At 37.9% G+C, this 23,989-nt stretch overlaps 1 protein-coding gene across 1 annotated transcript in view; it reads right to left on the bottom strand.

The window, feature by feature from the left end:
• Positions 1-23,989, bottom strand: part of PGM5 (phosphoglucomutase 5) — a 221,670-nt gene that overhangs the window by 57,428 nt on the left and 140,253 nt on the right. The window contains exons 8-9 of the mRNA XM_069086900.1: positions 16,872-17,007; positions 12,072-12,255 (exon numbers count right to left, since the gene is read on the bottom strand). Coding sequence (XP_068943001.1) covers positions 12,072-12,255; positions 16,872-17,007 — 320 coding nt within the window. The remainder of the gene's footprint in view (positions 1-12,071; positions 12,256-16,871; positions 17,008-23,989) is intronic.

Below are 23,989 nucleotides of genomic sequence, written 5' to 3'. Positions count from 1 at the left end.
ACCCAGAGATGGTAAAGGAGTCAGATAGCTGCTCAGAAAAAAAGATTACAGGAGACCCTGAACTGATACAGGGTCTACAACAAGGCAATGTTGGGCAATTCCACTGCCCATACACAGTTCTGGGCTAAAGTTCCAGGGCAGAGAGGAGTGCTAGCCTTTGTGGCTGCAGGGGATCAGAGGTCCTTCCTTGGTAAGGACTAGAGCCAGAGCAGGAGAGCAGTGACCAATACCTCTCCCCAGATCACACCAGCTTGGAACCACTGAAAACTTACAGACACCAAGAATTGACTTTGGAAAGAGCAGCACATAATTGCCTGAAACTTAGGAGAGTGCCAACTCATCTTCACAAGAGTAGAGTTCAACATTAGCATAAAGCTCAAAGTCAGGAAAATATCTGGACAATGGGAAAACAACAACAAAAAAAGAAATTGACCATAAATGTTTACTGTGGTGACAGGGAAGATCAAGATCCAAACTCAGAGGTAGATAAGATGAAAACATCTACAAGAAAAGCCTCAAAGAAAAATGCAAATTTGTCATAAGCCCAGCAAGAGTTCCTGAAAATGTTAAAGAAGAGATAAAAATGGCAGAGGAAAAATTGGGGAAAGAAATGAGAGTGACACAAGAAAATTATGAAAAGAAAAGAATTAAAAGCTTGGTAAAAGAGGCACAAAAAATACTGAAGAAAATAAAACCTTAGAAAACAGAATTGGCCAAAGTGTAAAAGAAGCACAAAAATTCATGAAGAAAAGATCTTCTTAAAAAGCAGAATTAGTCAAATAGAAAAAGAGGTATAAAAACTCATTGAAGAAAATAATTCCTTAGAAATTAGAATTGGTAAAAGTAGATACTAATAATTCTATGAGAAATTAAAAAATAATAAAACAAACACTGACAAACAAGTGAAAAGAATGAAAAAAAATTTTAAATGTGAAATATCTCATTAGAAAAACAATTGACCCAGAGAATATATCAAAGAGAGATAATTTAAGAATTATCAGACTCCCTGAAAGCCATGATCAAAATAAGGACCTAGACATCATATTTAAAGTAACTAAAAAAGAAAACTGTCCCAATATCTTAAAACCAAAGGGTAAAATAAAATTGAAATAATTCACCACTCACCTCCTGAAAGAAATTTCAAAATGAAAACACCCAGGAATATCATAACCAAACTCCAGAACTTCCAAGTCAAAGAGTAAATGTTGTAATCAGTTAGAAAGAAACTATTCAAATATTGTGGAACTACAATCAGGATCACATAAAGATTTAGCAGCTTCCACCTTAAAAAAAAACAGAGGGTTTGGAATATGACATTCCAGAAGGCAATGGATCTAGGATTATAGGGGGGTGAAGCCAAGATGGCAGAGCAAAAGCAAGATGGTGGAGTAAAAGGATCTAGAATTATACCCAAGAATAACCTATATAGCAAAACTGAGTATAATCCTTTGAGGGGGGAGGGAGGGAATGGGCATTTAATGAAATAGAGGAATTTGAACTATTTCTGATGAAAAAACCAGGGCTAAATAGAAAATTTTATATTTAAACCTGAGATTTAAGAGAAGTATTAAAAGGTAAATATGAAAGCAAAATCACAAGGAAGTTAATCATGTTAAACTGTTTATATTCCTATATGGGGTAATGCATTTAACTTCTAAGGACTTTATCATTATTAGGGCAGTTAGAAGGAGTCTATATAATCAGAAGTCATGGATGTAAGTTAATCATATTGGGATGATCTTAAAAAATTAAGGAGAAGATGGGAGAAGGGGGAAAGGAAAGGCAGAATGTGGGAAATAGAGCACATGGAAGAGTTTTTGCAGTGGAGGGGAAAATGGGAGGGAGGCAGGGGGCAATGCTTGAACCTAACTTTCATCAGAATTGGTACTAAAAGGGAAGACTATATAGACATACTCAGTTGGTTATAGAAATCTATTTTATCCATCAGGGAAATAGGAGTGGAAGAGGATAAGAGAAAAGAAGCAGTGCTAAAAAAAGGGGGGTGGATTAAAGTAGGCAGTGATCAGCTTTTGAGGAGGGATAGGGTAAAGAGAGAGAATGATAAACAGAATAAAATAGGATAGAAGGAAATACACAGTTAGTAATCATAACTGTGAATATGAATGGGATGGACTCACCCATAAAATGGAAGCAGGTAGCAGAATGTATTAGAAACCAGAATCCAACAATATGTTGTTGATTACAAGAAACACACCTGACACACACAGAATTAAAACAAGGGAATGGAATAGAACCTATTATACATCAGCTGAAGTAAAAAAAAAAAATACAAGGTAGCAATCATGATCTCAGACAAAGCAAAAGCAAAAATAGACCTAATTAAAAGAGACAATTAGAGGAAATACATTTCGCTAAAAGGTACAATAGACAATGAAGTAATAACAACACTAAACATATATGCACCAAATAGCACAGCATCAAAATTCTCAAAGGAAAAGTTAAATGAGTTATAGGAGGAAATATAAAAAACTGTATTGCTAAGGGATATCAAGTTTCCCCTCTTAGAACCAGATAAATCTAACCATAAAATAAATAAGAAAAAGTTGAGGAGCTGGATAGAATTTTAGAGAAGTTAGATAGAATAGATCTCTGGAGAAAATTGAATGGGAATAGAAAAGAATATATCTTTTTCACAGCTATACAAGGCACCGTCACAAAAACTGACCATGTATTAAGGCATAAAAATCTCACAAACAAATGTAGAAAAGCACAAATATTAAATGCACCCTTTTCAGACCACAATGTTATAAAAATTACATTCATGACCAACCAGATAGATTTACAAGTGGATTCTAACAAACAATTAGGGAACAATTAATGCCAATATTATATAACTACTTGGGGAGGGAGGTTAAAAAAATAAAGAAGTTCTACCAAATTCTTTCTATGACACAAATATGTTTTTATACCTAAACCAGGGGAAGTAAAAACAGAAAGGAAAAAACTATAGATCAATTTCCCTAATGAATATTGATACAAAATTTTTTTCAATAAAATACTAGCAAGGAGATTACAGCAATATATTATAAAGATTAAACACTATGACCAGGTGAGATTTATACCAGAAATAAAGGACTGGTTCAATATTTGGAAACCTATATCAATAACAATAATAACAACAACCATATGATTACCTCAATATATATATATATATATATATATATATGAAAGGCTTTTGACAAAATACTATATCCATTCCAATTAAAAACACTAGAAAACATGGAGAATCTATGGGAATTTATTCAGTTATAAACCGTATATACCTAAAACCAAGAGCAAGCATTATTTGCAATGGGAAATATCTGCAATGGGAAAAAATAGAAGCCTTTCCAAAAAGATCAGGAATAAAGCAAGGGTGTCTATTATCACTACTATTATTCAATATTGTATTAGAAATGAAACTATATCAATGATAAGAAAAATAAATTGGTGAGATAAAAATAAGCAATAAAGAAACAGAACTATCATTCTTTGCAGATGATATAATATTATACTTAAAGAACTTTAGAGAATCAACTAATAAACTAGTTGAAACAATTGACAACTTTAGCAAAGTTATAGGATATAAAGTAAACTCATATAAGTCATCAGCATTTCTATATATTACCATCAAAATACAGTAGAAAGAGATAGAAAGAGAAATTCCATTTAAAATAACTGAAAGCAATAAAAAATACTTGGGAGTCCACCTACCAAGACAAATCCAGGAAATATATGAACACAATTATAAAACACTTTTCACACAATAAAGACCCATCTAAACAATTGAAGAAAATTAGTTGCTCATGGTTAGGCTGAGTCAATATAAGAAATGACAATTCTACTTAAATTAATTTACTTATTCAGCATCATACCAATCAAACTACCAAAAAATTATTTTGTAGCTCTAGAAAAATAATAATAAAATTCTTCTGGGAGAACAAAAGGTCAAGAATATCAAAGGAATCAATAAAAAAATCTGTGAAGGAAGGTGGCCTAGCAATACCAGATTTCAAACTATATTATAGAGTAGTAGTCATCAAAACCACCTGGTACCAGATAAGAAACAAAGGTGTGGATCAGCTTAGGTATACAATAGATAGTAGTAATTGGCTATAGTAATCTAGTGTTTGATAAAGCCAAATATCAAAGCTTTGGGGGCAAGAACTCACTATCTGACAAAAAATTGCTAGGAAAAAATGAGACTCAGTTTGGCAGAAAATGGGAATAGACCAATATCTCATACCATATGCCAAGATAAGTTCAAAATGAGAAACATAAAGGTTAATATCATAAGAAAATTTGGGAAGCAGGGAAAATTTTACCTGTCAGATCTATAGATAAGTGTTTATCACCAAACAAGGGATAGAAAGGATCATAGGAAATATAAAAGATAATTTTGATTACATAAAATTAAGGGGTTTTTGTAAAAACAAAATCAATGTAACCAAAACAAGAAGGAAAGCGGGAAACTGAAAGAAAAATTTTTTATAGCAATTGTCTCTGATAAAGGCCTCATTTCTCAAATATGTAGAGAACTAGTCTATTTGTAAGAATACCAGTCATTTCCCAATTGATAAATGGTCAAAGAAAATGAACAGGCAGTTTCCTGAGAAAGAAATCAAAGCTATCTATAGCCATCTGAAAAAAATGTTCCAAATCACTACTGTTTAGAGAAATGCAAATTAAAACAACCCTGAGGTACTACCTCATACCTATCAGATTGACTAATATGACAGAAAAAGAAAATAATATTGGAGGGGATCTGGAAAAATTGGGATACCAATGCGCTGTTGGTGGAATTATAAACTGATCCAACCACTCTGGAGAGCAATTTGAAACTATGCCCAAGAGAAATAAAACTGTGCATATCCTTTGACCCAGAAATACCACTACTAGATCTGAATCCCAATGAGATTTTTAAAAGAAAAAGGATCTATATGCATATTGTGGTGGCAAAGAAGTAGAAATTGAGGAATGACTGACCAAGTTGTGGTATATAATTGTGATGGAATACTATTATACTGTGTCATACTATAAAAATGATGAAGGGGATGATTTCAGAAAAATCTGGAAAGACCTATATGAATTGATGCACAGTAAAGTGAAAAGAACTAGGAAGAACATTGCACACAGTGCAGCAGTGTGTTATAATGACCAACTGTGAAAAGACTTAGCTACTCTTATTAGGAATCATGATGAAATCATGAAAAAAAATCATGAAAAATGCTATCCACCTCCAGAGAGAAAACTGATGAATTCTGAATGCAAACTGAGGTGGAATGTTTTACTTTCTTTCTTTTTCTTGCTTTTTTTTTGCAACATGGCTATTACAGACATATGTTTTGCATGACTTCACTTGTGTAATTGATATACTATTGCTTGCCTTCTCAACAGGTAGGGGAGTAGCTAAGGGGACAGAGGGAATTTGGAACTCAAAACTTTTTTAAATGTTAAAAATAAATAATAAAATTTTAAAAGATTAATTCCTTCAAGGAAAGTTTTCAAGTTTCCACCATGATCATTACAACTAATATTTTCTAGTACATTAAAGTTTATGAAGCACTTTATTTCCTCAGGGAACTAAAACCACATGTGATTTTAGAAATACTGCAAGGATGCTACTTCTCCTTTTTGACTCTTGTACAGAGGCAAAATAAAGCTACCTAAAGTTGGATTGAAGACCCAGAGTGAAAAGGAAGAAGAAATTCTGCTTTAAATGATGGAAAAAAGAAAATTTAGGATAATGGTAAATTGGGGTATAAATATTAATTGTAAAATAAATATTACTTTTAGAATTGGGGTGTAAAAGTAAAAAAAAAATTAAAAGAGGCTTACCTGGACTCAGCACAAAGGACAAATAAAGCAGCTACATGCTTCAATTATCAGATTCTTACCCTGACAATATAACTGAACGTTTCTCCCCTATTGGTATTATTTCAAAAGATAATTCCATCCAATCTCCTTAAGTCATCATAGAGATGCTAGTATGCAACCAAAAGAACAGAAATATAGGTAAAGATGAACTTAGTTGTTCAGGTGATAGAAGGATCTATAGAAAGAAAAAGCATTATGAAAGAGAATTGTCTTTCATAGAATTCAACTGACAAAAAGGAAGAACAAGAAATAGACCATAGATCAGCCTTCTTCTTGAAACTCAAAACTGAGAAGAATCACATGGATATATATTAAGAAACAAGATAAGCTAAAAAATTACAGTGACAATGACTGCATCCTTTAGTTTTCCTGAAAGACCTGGAATCCACAATAATTCATTTGCTTTCATCCATTCTGCTTATGACAAATGGACAGTAAAGATTGGAACTCTGAGAGTTCAGAGTGAACTTTTCTTAATCTATAGAAGGATGGAAAAAATGGTCTTGTTTGTAGAGAAAGCCTAAAAATGATCCCACAGGCAGTTCAGTGATAAGCATGTCCAATAAATAAACAAAACTCAGTGTAGGGGTGGCTAGGTGGCACAGTGAATAGAGCACCAGCCCTGGAGTCAGGAGGACCTGAGTTCAAATCTGACCTCTGACAGTTAACACAAAAACTAGCTGTGTGACTTTGGGCAAGTCACTTAACCCCAATTGCCCTCCAAAAAAAAAAAAGAAAAGAAGAAAAGAAAATTACAGTGTAATATTTTCAGTTGGTTCCTACACGGTTTACAAGTGTCAATAAGGCACAGCTGTCAGACTCCTAACTGGTCCTTCCCTCCGTTTGGTAGGGTCTAGAGGGTGCCTGATGAAATGAAGCAATATTCCACTTGCCAGGGGTGAGGGGTGGGTAAGGCTGTCTCCACCTCTCATGAGGATCACACAGAGATATTGGCTATCACATTGAGCTGGCAGGGAATCAGGAACGCCCAGGCATGCTACAAGGGAAGGAAAGCAGTAGATGGCAGCCCCAAGCTAGGAGCTCATAGAAGGCAACCTGGGCCTGGCTTCAGACTTGGTCATTTGACTGGCCTCTTGCCCCAGTTTCACAAATCATTGCGTAGAGAGAGATGTTGTAGGTTCCTTGACTGAAAGGGTGAAAAAAATGGGTGACTCAAGAATTCAAGCACCACCATGGCCACCAAGCCAGAAGACTTGAGACACCATCTGCAAACCTTAAGGTGCTATGTAAATCCTGACCCCTCTCCCCCTCCCCAAACCTTCCTCTCTTCTATCTTCCTATTTCCGTGGAGGGCACCATTATCCTCTCAGTTGCCCAGGCTCACATCCTGGGTGCTATCCTCATCTCCTCACTCTCTCTCATCCCTCACATACAATCTATGGCCAGGTGTGTCAGTTTCTTTTGTATGTGTCGCCTTCCTCTGAAGCTTCTGCTGTCCTGTCCCACTTCAGGACCCCAAGTCTGGATAGATGCAATGCCCTTCTGATTGGCCCCTTTGCCTCAAAACTCTGCTCATTCCAGGCCATTCTGGATTCAGCTGTCAACATGATCTTTCTAAAGTAGCGAGATGACTATGTCACCACCACCACCACCCCTGTCAAGGACCTGGGTTCAGATTCTACCCTCTGACATGGGAGTAATTTTGGATGAGTCATTTAACTTGCTTTAACTTCAATAAATGTCAATGGTTCCAACCACCACCTCCAGAATAAAACATTAAAGCCTCTGCTTGGCATCCAAAGCTCTCTATAACCTTCCTCTCTCCCCCCACTGTGCACACATTTTTCCAATCTTTATACATAGTTTGCATGTTTTCTCGCATTGAGCTCCAAGAAAGCAGGCACTATATTTTGCCTTTATCTCCCCAGCACTTATCACTGTGCCTGGCACAAAGTAGGCTCTTTATAAATACTTGTAGACTGGGCCAGATAGGTGGCGCAGTGAATAGAGCACTGGCCCCAGAGTCAAGACGACCTGAGTTCAAATCTGGCCTCAGATGCTTGACACTTACTAGCTGTGTGACCTTGGGCAAGTCACTTAACCCCAATTGCCTTGCCTTCCCTTCCCCCTTCTTAAAAAAAATACTTATTGACTGCCTTCCTCATATACTTATTAGCTATGTGACTCTGAACAAAATCAGTCAACCTCTCCTCAGTCTTATATTCCTCATCTGCAAAATGGGAATAATAGCTTCTATCCTAGGATTGCTGTGAAGATCAAATGACATAAGCCTTGTAAAGTACTTTGCAAACTTTAAAGCACTCTACAAGGTGTCTCAAAAATCTTAGTGTAATCTTTAGTGAGCAGCTAGGTGGCACAATGGACTGCTGATCCTGGAGCCAGGGGGTTAATGTTGTTCAGATATTTTTCAGTGATGTCAGACTGCTTAAACTCACAAAGATAGAGGCAGGAGGACCTGGGTTAAAATCTGGCCTAGACACTTACTAGTTGTATGACCCTGGACAAGTCACTTAACCCTATTTGCCTCAGTTTCTTCATCTATAAAATGAGCTGGAGAAGGAAATGGCAAACCACTCCAGTATCTTTGTCAGGAAAAACCCAAATGGAGTCACAAAGAGTCAGATATGACTAGTCAACTAAACAACAACAATCTCTAGTAGCTTAAATGGTACTAAGACTTCTGGGAAATCCTGAATAAATCTCAGTTATCATTAAGCCAGGTTCTCTGTCCACTAATGTAAGTCAGCATTGTCCCTGTAGGGCTCACCCCTCTCGAATCTGGGTGCCAGGGACAGTCTTCCGGTGTTTCCCTGCAGGGCAGAGCTCTGTTTATTTGCATTTATGTTGTGCTTATTGTGGGTCAATAGATAGGACTGAGAATCAGGACCTCATCTGGTTGGGACCCGTTGTTGGAGTACGATTGATAAGGCTGACCAAAGACAGCCTCTTGTTTGAGAAGCTGTGCCCGATAAGTCTCCCATTGTACACCTTAGGGCTTCTGCCCATGGGAGCGAGTGAGGTGGCTACAGACAAATTTGCTGCCTCCCTAACCAGCTCTTTCCACAAGTTTTATTTGCAGTTCTGGAGTAAAGTCATAAATCAGTATGGTTTCAATTTCAATAACATTTCAATTACACTATCGTGTAAAAAATAGATGGAGGAACTATACATCAGCCTTCCCATGGTAAAAAGATTTTAAAGGATTTTGTGACACTTTTGTCACCTGATCTGAGCTTGTGCTTGCAATGTAGGAGAGAGACAAAGCTTTGGTAACAGTTGTGTGGGATGAGATCCAGGGTCTGGTACAGGGGAAAAAACATTGACTCTAGAATCAAAGGACTAAGTTCAAATTCCACTTCTGACACTATCTCAGTGACCTTAAGTCCTTTAACTAGCTTGAACCTCAGTTTCCTCTTCTGTAAAAGAAGGGGGTGGCCTAGTAGATAAAGTTCTAGACTTGGAGCCAGGGAGACATGAGTTCAAATCTTGCCTTAGAAACTTACTGTTTGACCTTGGACATATCACTTAACCTCTGTCTGCCTCAGTTTTTTCATCTCTTAAATGGGGATAATAAAAGTACCTGCCACCTGATGTTTTTGTGAGGATCAAAGGAGAGAATATATGGAAGGCATTAATACATAGCTATTATTATCATCACATAGGCAGCTAGGTAGCATAGTGGATAGAGTGCCAGGTCTGAAGTCAGGAAGAATCATCTTCCTGGGTTCAAATCTGGCCTTAGACATATACTAGTTGTGTGACCCTGGGCAAGTCACTTGACCCAGTTTCCTCATCTGTAAAATGAGCTGGAGAAGGAAATGGCAAATCACTCCAGTATCTCTGCCAAGAAAACCCCAAATGGGGTCACAAAGAGTCAGACATGACTGAAAATGGCTGAATGACAACAGCATTCTTATCATCTCTGAGGCTCCTTCCAGCTCAAATTCAAATCCTGCCTCAGAAACTTACCAGCTGCTTGACCCTGGGCATGTCACTTAGCCTCCCTCTTCCTCAGTTTTCTTATCTCTAAAATGGAGATAATAATAGCAGGGTTGTTATGAAGACCAAATGAGGTAATATGTTGAAAATGCTTTGCAAATACTGAACTATTATATAAATACTGTCTGTTACTACGGGCTCTGAGGTACTTTCCAGCTCTGGACCTAAGATCTTAGGATAAAGTACAATAAGTAGAAAATAGAAGAGTGGTCATGCAACTCTCTAACTATGTTTTCTAAGGTAGCATGGGGCCTTTTCATAGACGTAGTGCACATTCCTATTTCAGGCAGTAAAACTGCCTGTGTGACCTCTCAACAAAAAGATAGGAGTTCAAATCCTGCCTCAGATACTTAGCTCTGTAATTCTGGGAAAGTGATTTATTTAACTATTCTCAACTTCAGTTTCCTAATCCATAAAATGGGGACAATAATGGCTTCACTATTATTCACTATGGCCATTTCATAAGGTTATTGGGAGGACAAGACTCTGCAAGCCCTAAAATATAATATTTGTGTTACAAAAATAAATACTAGCTATTAGTATTTTTTAAATAATTCTTTAGCTATTATTAATGGAATCTGTAACCCTGCCCTCTCCTTCATCCCTCAGATCCAACTAATTACCTAATCCTCTCAATTTTTCCTCCTCAGTCATTCTTCCTCCCATCTCTCCTCAATTATCACTGCCACCACGTTGGGCCTTGGCATGGACACCTTGCCCCTTTACTGCCTGTCTGGACTATTAGTCTCCTAACAGGTCACTTCACTGTAACCCTTCCTCTTTCTCCCCCCCCCTCACCCCTACATCTTTTCCACTCTTTCCAGACACATATTTTGTATGTGTGGAGCTGATCATGTCACTCTAATGCTAAAAAACAAAAACCTTCAAATGTTCCCTGTTTCCTACTGAATGAGGTTCACTTCCACAGGCTGGTCCTCCCTAGCCTGGTAGTATCCTACCTTCCCATCCTCAGCTCATATTGCCCCCCTTCACTAACTCAAACCAACTCAAATGACTCATTTCTTCTGTACTTGCTTAATGCCCTCCTATCATCATCATCATCATCACTAGCATTTATACAGCTCTGGCTGTATTTATTATGCAAATATTATGCAACTATTATTATGCAAATATTATCTCATTTTGCCCTCACCTCAATCCTGGGAGACAGGAGCTTTTATTATTATCCTCATTTTACAAATGGAGAAACTGAGGCAGAGAGAAGTTAAATGACATACCCAGGGTCACATAGTGAGGAAGTTTCTAAGGTAGAATTTGAACTTAGGTCTTCCCATTTGTAGCTCCAGAACTCTATCCACTGCCCTACTTAGCTACCAAAGTACCTTTGCTTATTCTATCCCACCAGGCCCTTATACTACTTTTTCTCACACAGAATTCCTACCCATCCTTTAAATTATATCTCAAATAACTCTATGGGTATCTCTCATTCTTAAATGTGTTTCTTGTAAACATTATGTTGTTGGATTCTGATTTTTAATCCATTCTACTACCTGTTTCCCTTTTATGGGTGAGTTTATCCCATTCACACTCAAAGTTATAATTACTATTTGTGAATTTCCCTCCATCTTATTTTTACTCATTATCATCCTTGTCAGCCTCTCTTTTGACCCTATCCCAATTACCTCATCCTCTCCCTTTACCCTCCTCTACTTCATTCTACCCACTCCTCTTTGAGCACCTCAAATAGAATCTCTTCCTGAAAGCCTTCCCAGGTGCCTCCTGTCAATAATGACTTTTCACATCAGGATCTCATGCATCTTCTTATGCATTTATGTATTAATTATCTCCTTCACTAACTACCTTATATTTACTTTGCATATATTTGTTCTGCATATCCTTATGTATATACACGTCATCTCCCTCAATAGATTGTTAGTTTCCTTGAAGGAATTGTTTCTTTTGTTTCTATCTTCTTGTCCCCAGCACCTAGTACAGTGTCTGGTACATAATAGATACTTAATATTGATTGATTATGTTTATTTGAGAATGCATTCTATCCCATTACACAATAAACTCCATGAAAACAGGGACCACATTATCTGAACTTTGCATCTCTCCCAAACACCCAGCAGATACATAATATCTATTGAATTGAATTGCAGAATTGAAGTCTCCCTTAAAAGGAAGTGGTTGTCAATTTGAGTGCACTTTATTCCCCAACATTCTCAAAAGCCTTGACTCCCATCCAGTACCTGTTTTTTGGTCACGGTGCCGTCCACAGGGTCCACATATTCAAAGCTGTCTGTTTTTTCCACACTGTAGACATGACTCCCCACAGCAAACTGCTGGCCAGTAAATGACTTGTCAGTGACCAAGGCCTCCAAGTCTCGCATGATGTAATATGTCATTTTTGGCTCTAGTCCCTCATAATCAAACCTGGTATGAAGAGAGAGACCCAGTGAGAATAATCATAGAACCAGAAGGTTGGAAAGAACTTCTAAGGTCATCTGATCTTTTACCACTCCTTCCAGGCAATATACTGAGCTGAAAAACGTCTCATTAAAGTGGGGAGATGGAGATCATAATTCTATCCTTAGCAATCAATAGCCACTTTCTGCAGTTGTCGTACCCAGGAAAAACTTTCAGAAAATAAGCACTTTCTTATAATAAACTTCATAAAAGTCCTCACACAATACAAATAGAACATTTGAAATGGTGTTATGTCTTCCCAGAAACCCAATTTGGAAATAGTGACTCTACAGAATGTCCTTTCTGAGTACCCTGCAGCCATATCAACCTGGCTGTGTCCTCTAGTCCAGGATGCCAGGAAGATCTGGCCAAACCAGAAAACACATGGAAGGCCTTGGAAAAACACCTGTGCTCTACAGGAAGTACTGTGGACACAAGCAAATGATCTTATTTCAGGGTCTTGGAGAGGAATTGCCCAAAGAGGGAGGTTGTACATACATATGAAGCAGCCAGAAAGAACCAAATGCCTGAAGTCTTGGCTAGTTGTTGCTGAGGTTCCCAGGACAATAGATTAGGAGCTGATAGGAACCTTAGAGATTCTCTAGTCCAACCTTCCCATTTTACAGATGAGAAAACTGAAGCCCAGAGAATTATAAGTGGGTTGCCCAAAGTCACACAGGTAGTAAATTAGAATGTAAACTCCTTGAGGGCAGGAACTGTATCTTGTATCTTGTACTTGTATCTCTAGCACTTAGCGGAGCATAGTAAGTGTTTAATAAATGTTCTATCAAGTTATCTAAGCCAAGATTTGATCCCAGGTCCTCTAATTCCAAATCCAGTGCACTTTCCCCTCTACAACTCTCCAAAAATTATCAATGATCTCTTACTTGCCAAAACCAAAGGCCTTTTCTCAGTTCTGATGCTTCTTGACTTCTCTGCAGCATTTGACAAATTGATCACCTTTTCTTCCAAGATACTTTATCCTTCCTGGGTTTTCATGATACTGCTGTCTCCTGGTTCTCCCATGCCTGACTGCTCCTTCTCACAATTGTAGGTAGCTTCCAAGGCTCTGTCTTGGGCATCTTTTTTCTCTCTACTCTTTGCTATTTCACTTACTGATCTCACACTTCGCCTAAGTTCAATTATCACCACTATGTAGATGATTGATATATTCAGTCCTAGCTTCTCTCCTGAGCTGCAGACATAGATCACCCTTTAGACTTCTCAAACTGGATGTTTCAACTCACATATTTCTGCAATTTAGTTTATACAAGATCACTGGATCACAGATTTAGAACTGGATGGTACCTTAGAAGTCATGTGATCTCACCCCTTCATTCTTATAGATGAATAAAATAGGACCCAAAGAGATTAACTTGGAATTTTAGAATCATAGATTTGGATCTAGAAGGGACTTCAAGGGTCATCTCGTCCATCTAGTCCCTTGTTCTGCAGATTAAGAAACTGAGATGGGGCAGCTAGGTGGTGCAGTGAATAGAGCAACAGTCCTGGAGTCGGGAGGACCTGAGTTCAAATCCAACCTCAGACACAACACACTTATTAGCTGTGTGACTTTGGGTAAGTCATTTAACCTCAATTGCCTTGCCTTCCCCCCTCCAAAAAAAAAATCTGTGACTCGGAGAGGTTAAGAGATTTTCCCAAGTTTACCCAGGCAATAAGTGACAGAGCAAGGTTTTTAAACCCAGGTCCCTTGAGTTCACTTGCCCAAGGTCACACAAATAGAAAGTGACAGAGGCAAGATACCCTCACAGTTCACCTTAATAAAACAGCACAGCATCATTTAATTGTTTTATAACCCTCCCAAAAGGCAAAAAGGTATGGCAGTCAGCTTACTTCCCCAACAAATCTTCAACTAGTCATTGGTTGAGGTGAAGGGTAAAATTAACCTGGTGTTTGAACCTACTTCCCCCTTTCTTTTCCTTTGAATAATGCACACGATGTTTTGTTTGGCAAGAATTTAGTATCTTAGTACATCTTCATATACAGACTGGAAATGTCCCTGTGTGATATTGATTAGAGCATTGGCCCTTGGTATAAAAAAAAATATTTGTTATAAATACATTATTCATAACACAATTTCTTCCCGATGCTGGCAGCAGACTAAATGGTCACTGTATGAATCAGGAGATAGAAAACCCTTATCAAGCAGGGAATAATCAGACCTTGCTAGACAATAGACCAGACAATACACTGGATCAGAATGTGTTGCGTTGGACCAGCTTGTGCTGTAGAATGAGGTTTAGTGTGCCCTAGGGCCTTTAGCCGTGAGAATCCAAGTTCCTGGGCTCCGGCCACAAATAAAGAAAGAAATCTTTTCCTGCCCCTGAATTTCTCATTTCAGTGACACAATAAGAGTTTTGGAGGCATCCATTGCATCTCAAACTTTCAAGACTGAACAGGCACAGCCCACAGTCCAATGTTTAGTTTTCACTGAGTGTTGCATGACTGGAATTCAAAGTCCCTCAGATATTACTCAGGAGGATCATGGATTACTTTTTTCTCTGATATTTATCTCAGCACATGACCTTTAAAGATGCAGAAAAAAGATTATTTAAAAGAGCAAAGTCTATTTTTAAACTTACTTGAAACTCAATTAAGCACCAAGTTCTAGCAACTCTCAACAGTGTAACTTGTGTTGTTTTGTCATTCAATTATGTCCATCTCTTTTGTGACTACAGCATGCCAGTACTGTCCTTGGGGTTTTCTTGGTGAGAACACTGGAGTAGTTTGACATTTCCTTCCCCAGTGGATTAAGGCAAACAGAGATCAAGTGACTTGCCCAGGGTTACATGGCTAATAAGTGTCTGAGCTTTTTTTGAATTCAGGTCTTCCTGACTCCAGGCCAAGCATTTTATCCATTGAACCACCTAGGGGCTTCAACAATGTAAAAACAACCAAAATTTATCTGAGATTTTCCTACATTAGTAGAATGTGAGCTTATGAGGAGCTTACATCCAGTAAAATATAAGTTCCTGGGGAACTGCTTTTTCTATTGGTTTTTGTATCCATAGTGCCTAGCAAAAAGCCTTACTCATTCATAGCAAACACTTAATCAACACCATTGATTTGGTGATTGTTGTTGCTGTTTAGTCATGTCTGACTCCTCGGGAACCCACTTGGGGTTTTCTTGGCAAAGATACTGGAGTGGTTTGTCACTTCCTTTTCCAGTTCATTTTACAGATGAGGAAACTGAGGCAAAAAGGATGAAGTGACTTGTCCGAGGTCACACAGTTAGTAAGTGTCTGAGGCTGGGTTTGAACTCAAGAAGAGGAGTCTTCCTGACTCCAGGCCCAGCCAGCTGCCCAGTGAGCATTTTCCTGTGAGCCATCCATCCACCCTCTAAGCTTCTATGACTCTCACTTGTTGTCATCTCTTAAATAAATCCATCTTCTCTACTTCTCCAAACCCGGAGTTAATTTTTGACAACAAATTTTGTGCGATGTGCTCACTGCTGTGATTTTCTATCCTGGACTATTCAGAACCACAAGTCCTGAACTATAGCCCCAGCTCTGCTACTTACTGCCAGTGTGACCTTTAGCTAGGCATTAATCCTTTGGGGCCTTAGTTCCCTCATCTGCTAAATGAGAGGGTTGAACTAAGTGACCTTTAAGACCCCTTCAAGTTCTAGAACATGAACCTATGATTTCATCTGAAGAGAAGCTGTGAAAGGCAATTGCACACTTGGAAGTCATGAAGATGTTATGTGGATAACAAGTATTAGGGATCATATGAAGAATGACCTTTCTCTTTATAAAGATGGAAACTTTTCTATTATGAAATGTCTAAAGTATTGAAAAACTTAACACTGAAAAATGGTATTCTTGAAAAAGAACCATGCAGGTGAAGATGGCAGTTGGGACCCATCAACCTAGGAACTTGGGAGGGTAAGTGGACCTGATAAATGGATCTAATGGGTGTTTAGTCATTCTACCTCTGCATGTAGAGCGAGAGCTAAAGCATGCTCCATAGAACTCTTAATCTATGTGGCAGAATCTGATTGGAAGTACACAGTGTAGAAGAACTGGAAAGAAAGGTGGAGGTGGGTCCTCAGTGTTACATACAGAATTGTGCACAAGGAAGACTTTGGGCTTAAAAGAGGGTTAGCACTAAGACGGCAGCTGGGTGATACGGTGGATAGAGCCCAGGGCTTGGAATCAGAAAGATTCATCTTCTTGAGTTCTAATCTAGCCTCAGACACTTACTAGCTGTGTGACCCTGGGCAAGTCACTTAACCCTGTTTGCCTCAATTTCCTCATCTCTAAAATAAGCTAGAGAAGGAAATGGCTAACCATTCCAGTGTCTTTGCCAAGAAAACCCCAAATGAAGTCATGAAGAGTCAGACATGAATGAAGAAAAGCAAAATCTATAAAGCCCATAGTTGACAGAGAATAGTACTGCTAGTCACTTAAGTTTGATGCTTCACAGAGCCACTTCTGATGGTCCCCTAGTATCTTACCTGAGCTTTCCCCATAAGTATTCTCATCACCCAGAGCAGTGATTGAGAACCACTTTCTAAAATGCTTCTTTGAGGTTCATATTTACAACCTTGATCAAACCCTCACCTGCAACAGTAGTGACGGCCAAATTTGGCCCAATGGTCTCGAACGATTTCCTCCACGCTTTGTTTTCGGGCTGCAATGATTGAGAGCCAAACCAAGACTGCCCAAAGTCCATCCTTTTCACGAAGGTGATCAGAACCTAAGGGAGAAAGAAATGCTCTGCTTAGAGCTAATCTGTGTTTGTAAAGGCAAACTTTAAACAAAATAAGGAGTCTAGCTCAGATATTTTTTATTCTCAGTGAAAATAACTGGTTATATCCTTTGAGTTAATACTGATGATATCCATTTGTATTTCTGCAAAAGTAATTACATTTCAGATAAAATGCTAACACACATACATTCCAATATATATAAACATATACATATATGACTTGATATTTATTATCTGTAATGAAGACATAAAAGTGCTATGATAATATCACAGTAAAGCATTCATGTATGGAGACAAATCTTCCTGTTATTTAGAAGGGGAAAAATAGAATTAATTCCATGAAGGTATCTGAATAAATTAAACATGAGTCTCAATGGATGGAACTGCATGCAATGAATCATAGTGGGGAGAATGTTGGACTTGGAGCTGACCTGGGTTCAAATCTCACCTCTGACACTTAGTACTGGGAGCATAGACAAATCACTTGATAACCTATGAGCCTCAGTTTTCCTCATCTATAAAGCTGAGATGGAAGTAATGCCTGAAATACCTTCCTTACAGGGCCACTGTGAGTCAGTCAGCTGATAAACATTATTAAGCATCTGTGTGCCAGGCACTGTCCTAAGTGTTATTATTGCTATTATTTGGCTCAAATGAGATAAAATACATAAAGCACTTTGAAAACTTGAAAGTGCTAAACATCCATTATTTCTGTTCCAAAAAACTATATGGCAATATTTAAAAAAAAAAAAATAAAAGGGGCCATTTTATTAATTAATGACCTATAAAATAAATTTCTTCAATACTGGACAATTCCCTGGAAAACACATTTCATAAGCTCTTTTTGCAGTAGCAAAGAATTGGCATCTAAGGGGTACTCATCAATAGGGAAATGACTGAACAAGCTGTGGTACATGATTGTGATGGAATACTATTGAACTGTAAGAAATGATGAAAGGGGTAATTTCAGAGAAACCTAGGAAAATTTCTATCAACTGATACAGAGTGAAGTGAGCAGAACTAGGAGAACAATTTATACAATAACAACATTGTGAAGACAAACAACTTTAAAAGACTTAGGAGTTCTAGTCAACATAATGACCGAACACTATTCCAGAGAACACATGATGAAATATGCTGCCCACATCCTGACAAATAAGTTATGGACTCGGAATATGAATTGAGACTTTAAAAAATGGCTTATGTGGGAATTAGTTTTGCTTAACTGCACATGTTTGTAACAGGTTTTATTTTTCTTTGTTTCTCACCTGGGTGGGAGGAAGTGGGTGAAAGAGAAGATGGATTTTTGTTAATTGAAAAACATAAATTTTAATTTAAAAAATACGAAGAAGAGAGAAGAAAGGTAAGAAAGGCAGTCATTTTTTGAATTATGTTTATATATACACATAAATATATAGATGTATTAAATAATGCTGTATGATTTTGCATTTTTTTAAATGGAGAAACAAGAAAACTTACTGCAGTTACGCAGACATCTAATTGAGGGTAATTTATTTTTTTCCTCAAGGAACTAAGGGATCAGTTATTTACCTGATTGTTACTTATTATTTTTATCTACAAGTACAAATGATGAAGTGAATAACCATTAGTTTATTTGATTATTAGGCCAATAGTTTTCTTTTTTAAATCTCTTTAAGATTTAAGTACTTTCTTGATAGAAAATCTAAGTAGTAGATAATATAAATATTATTTACCCTATTTAGCAAAAGAGGAACCAAACTAAGAGAATTTAATTAACCTTCCTAGTATCACACAGTGAGTAAAGGAGGCATGATTGAATGGAAGTGTTTTGAAGCCAGGTATGTACACTTTCCTCCTTACTACATTGTCTCTTAGAAAAGATGATCAGGAAGTTCTGAGTCATTGGTTTTCAGAGAATGAGGATGTGGGTCCAGAGACTATTTGAGGCTTTTGGGACTAAGATATCAATCATCAAAAATGGACATGTCTTTGAATGCTCTCAGACACTGGTAAGCAGCCCTGATACAGTAGGAGAGAAGAGAAAAAGAGGAAATGAAGGAAAAAAAGGAAGGAAAGGAAAGGAAAAGAAAAGAAATGAAGATAGAAGAGGAAGAAAAGGAGGGAAAGAAGAAGGAAGGGAGAGAAGGGAGGAAGAAAAAAAGAAGGGAGGGAGGAAAAGAAGGAAGAAGGAAAGGAGGAAGGGAGGGAGGGAGAGGGAAGACAGAATGAATGTGAGAGAGAAAATACTCCAATCATCCTCACTGATGCTATGCAGAAAGGCTGTCTTGATATCTGTTCCACCTAGCTGCAATTCTATTTCTCCTCCTTGTTATAGCTACCATGTTATTTGATGTTGGCTCAGGGAGCTTTGGTGGCAAGATATAAAAGCACATACACAACTAATAGACAGGCACTAGCCAAGGTGGTTTAAATCAAAAGAAAAAATGAATTACCTGTCCAGTTCTTGCCAGTACTGATGAATAGGCAGCTGATGACACGTCCAGGCCAGTGCCCATGGCTGCCTCTGTACAATGGACCCTCAGCATTACTCACCATATCATCACGTTACTCTAACCTCATCTAACAAACTCCTCGAACTGCTACAAAAATGGAAGTCATTTGGAAGGCGTTGGTACAGCTCCATGATTAGCTGCCAAAAAACAAGGCTGGGAAATACTGCCCAACAGGACCACTTCAAAACCTTCTGTCCTTTTATAGTTGAAAAATCACATTTATCTATTGGCCAGAGCAAAATATTCTTCTACCCTAAGACATGAGCTTTGCTTCTTAAATAATAATAACAATAACAACTTTCAGCTGGATTATATTACCTGGAAATCTAAACATTAGTGGCTGCTAAACTTGTATGATAAGATGTCATAATTTAGCATCAGAGAAATGTGAAGTGCTTTTAACTGCTTCAAAATAACACCCCAACCATGTGCAGCCAACATCCTAGTAAATTTTCTCTTGGCTTAGATTTTCCCTTGTAAGAGTTAAAGATTTGCCAAGTTTCACATGGGGTCAAAGAATAAGGTGAAAAAAAACCATGCTGGTCTAATCCCCATTACAGACTGAAGTTGGCCTGGGCTGATAACTACAAAGCAATTACATAGATATTTTCTCTGGAAGATCTTGGTGTGACTTTTAGAAAGGGAAAAAAACAACCTTCCTTTTAATGTCTATATGAGGTACTCAAACCACGTTTTTGCTTCACTGACAAGTAATCTAAGCCCAAAAGGCAGAACTTGGAGCTTCAAACAACTTGCAGTGGTATAGGGAAACTGGTGCTTGGAAACATTAAACTGGATTTGTAAAAAATACTACTTGAGATCCTCAAGCAACCAGTCCCTCTTGTGAGCACATCTTAAAATTACATCTACTGATCATATCCCCAGATCATTGCATCTTCTCTGTGTTCCCTACTATCTAATTATACTGCTAGCCCACTGGGCTGGTACAAAAGCTAACTTTTATTTTGGGCACTTCCTACGTCTTATGTTGTATGGTCTGAGGCAGAAAAGAGATCGTAACAAGAAAGACCTCCATAGGGGCGGCTAGGTGGCACAGTGAATAGAGCACCAGTCCTGGAGTCAGGAGGACCTGGGTTCAAATCTGAACTCAGACACATAACACTTACTAGCCATGTGTGTCACTTAACCCCAAATACCCTGCCTTCCCCCCTCCAAAAAGGAAAAAAAAAGACATCTATGAACTCTGAGGTCCCTTCCAGCTCTAAATCCTTGGTCCTGTGATACAAAGTAAAATAAGCAGAACTAAGAGAACAATGTTCATCATGATCACAATAATGCACAGGAAAACATGAAAGGACACCAGAACTCAGACGAGTGCAGAGATTCAATGGAGCGATGCAGTCATGAATTGACCAGTCTTGACTCTAGACACCTGTGGATGAAATATAAACTCCTTCCCCTTTGTGGGAGGCAGTGAACTACAAGTAGGGAATGAAGTACACCATATTAGACATGGTCAATATGTAAGTTTTCTTTGTTTAACTTTGCTACAAGAAAAAATTCTGTGGTGGATAAGTGGTGAAGGTATAAATTGAGTAGTGCAATATTGTTTTTAAAAAAGGCATCAGCAAAACTTTTTTAAAGAGTGGGATCAATTAATCAATAAACATTTATTAAGTGTCTAGGATACAAAAAGAGGCAAAATTCAATTCAATAAACATTTATTAAGCACCTACTGTGTTCCAGGCATTGTGCTAAGCACCAGAGATGAGGCAAAAAACAATCTTTGCCCTCGAGGAGCTTACAATCCAATGGAGAAAACAACATGCAAACAGGTCTATACAAAGCAAGCTATATATATATATATATATATATATATATATAAAAAAAAAAAAGAAATAATTAACAGATGGAAGTTACTGGAATTAGGATGGGGAAGGTGGGATTTTAGGTGGGATGTAAAGAAAGCCCTGAAGATCAGAAAAAAGAGGGACAACTGAATTTCTTACCACAAGGAAGGAACATGGTGAGAAGAGGGTCATTTTATAGCTAGGCTGTCATAAAACCTGGAATCACTTGAAGTGTTGGAGACAGCATGTGCTCACAGACTCATGGATCTAAAGCTAGAAGGAAACTCAGAGTTCTAGTCCATCCCCCTCATTTTACAGAGGAGGAAACTGAGGTCCAGGGAAGTTACTTAACTCTCTTCCTCCTCAGTTTCCTCCTCAGTAAAATGAGGGGGTTGAACTAAATAATACTTACATAGTATTACATATTACACTACATAGTAATATCACATACATAGTAAGTTACAGAAGGACGATTTGAACCCAAGTCCTTTGACCCAAGAGCCAAGGTTTTTATCTGTATTACAATGCCTATAGGTCCCACTATTCCTGTCAGTGTTGCAGAAAGCTCTCTCTCTCTCTCTTTCTCTCTCTCTCTTACTCTCTCTCTCTCTTCTTCCCTCCCTCCCTGCCAATTATTAAAAGATTAAATTAAATTAAAGATGAGAAAACACTAAGCCGAGAAATAATTAAATCATAGTTCAAATAGTCAAGAGTTCTGCCTTATTTTTCAGTTTCTTGTGCTCATATCTGCTACCTCTATAGGTATTAAAATACCAAGTGAAATCCCTGTATGTATAGTTTTAAAGCTCACCTCACAGTTCTGCATATTTATATCTCTGTTCCTGCATCACTGACAGTGTAATTTTCTGAAACTTGCATTCCATATATTTCTGATTTCTTTTCTAACCAAATACTGACTGAATACTGATCTACGTAGAAGAGTTATAAAGAAAGCTGATTCATATTCTTGAAGCTGGCTCTGCTCTTGGCTCTCTAGACTTTTCTGCTATTCCAACAGCATTCTCACCTAGGAAAACGCCCCTCTCCCTACAGCTTTCTCACCCTGGAAGTTCCCTCCATCCCTGTGATACTCTTCTCTGATTGGTGAGTTCCTTCTGAAACCTCCATTTTGGGGAAATGTCCAAGCCAGTCATGTTCATTCCTCTCCCTGCCATGAACTGGACTCTCTAGCATGACTTCTCTACCCTCTTTCCTTTTCAGTTCTCTTCTTTATTGTCTTCCTTCATAACATGTAAACTCCTTGAGGGCAGGGTTTTTTTTTTTTTGGTTTCTCTTTGTATTCTCAGAACTTAGTATTATGCCTGACATATACTAAGTGATTAACAAATATTTTATCTATCACTATCTAAGTAATGAGAAATAAAACTTCCTCTGACAGAATATTCTTTTTTTTTTAAGCAATCGGGGTTAAGTAACTTGCTCAAGGTTACACGGCCAGTTATTTCTGGGTGTGGTGCTGAGTATCTGAGCCCAGATTTGATCCCCAGGTCATCCCAACACTGGAGCCGGGGCTCTTACTCACTGGCTGCCCCAGGAATATTCTTTATTATAATCAGAACTGTGTCCCTGAATATAGATGCTCCTTTTTGTCTTGGCTTAAAATTTCCATACCTAGAAGTCAGTATAAAAAAAAGATTATGTTTAGTTAAAAATTCTACTAGTTTCTCCTCTGCCATTTGTCAACACTGGGATTTGTTTTATCCATAAACATCCCCATTGTTCTTTGTAAACATTTGTCTTCTTTTAGCTAAAACAGTACTCTCATGCATGTCTTGACAATAAAAAAAAATCTATAATTCCCAATTACCTCCAAGGAATTTTCTCCAAATAGTAATGATGAAGTGTAATCCCAAACTCAGAAGATTAATGAAACACCACACACATTGCTAATGGATCAAGTCATCACTGCTAAAACTCAGATTCAGAAATTCTGGGTTTGTCTGATTTTAAAAAATGTAAATAGTTTCCCATCTTCACCTACACTAAGGTGCCATGAAAAAGTATCTTAGAATGCTGAACATAAATAACTTTCTTGTTTGGAAGAGAATACTTCGAGGCAATTGGTATGAACTAGGCCTGTTCTTTTTTGTTCAGACTTGGTGGTAGAGAAGAATGGACTCATGGGCCTTCCTCAGGGAGGTGACTCATTCTCTAGCCAGCCACAGGATCATGACTTCTCCTAGCCTGTTTGCCTAAATAACTCTTGAAGACTTTAATCAACTGTGCTGATCTAGAAAAACCATTCAAAGAAGGTCACTCAGCGGAAGTTTCTGGCGGGTTTTTCCAGCTGCTAAAAAGACAGGAGACACACGACTTAAATCGTGCTTTCTATGAAGCCAGTAAGGATCAACCACGTTCTCTACATTAGCAGTTTTACAGACATGGGATGCTGTATGGGGCAGAGGAAAGAGAACTGAGTCAGAAGTCACAAGACCTGAATTCTAGCCCATACTCATGCGCCAATTAGTTAGAGGTCCTTGGCTCCTTTGCATAGTCTCTCTGGGCCTTAGTTTCCTATAAAATGAGAGGGTCAGATTAGATGATCTCTCAGATCACTTGCAACTTTACAATTTTATCAAAGAATTTAAAAAAATTTTTTTTGCAGGGGGGAAGGCGGGGCAATTGGGTTTAGGTGACTTGTCC

This window comes from Petaurus breviceps, unplaced genomic scaffold (assembly GCF_028583685.1).
Source record: "Petaurus breviceps papuanus isolate PSGF00001 unplaced genomic scaffold, PetGlider_PUasm1.0 118, whole genome shotgun sequence".
NCBI classification, from domain to species: domain Eukaryota; kingdom Metazoa; phylum Chordata; class Mammalia; order Diprotodontia; family Petauridae; genus Petaurus; species Petaurus breviceps.
The sequence above is the reverse complement of the archived record's forward strand: the minus strand, read 5'-3'. Positions and strand labels throughout refer to the sequence as shown.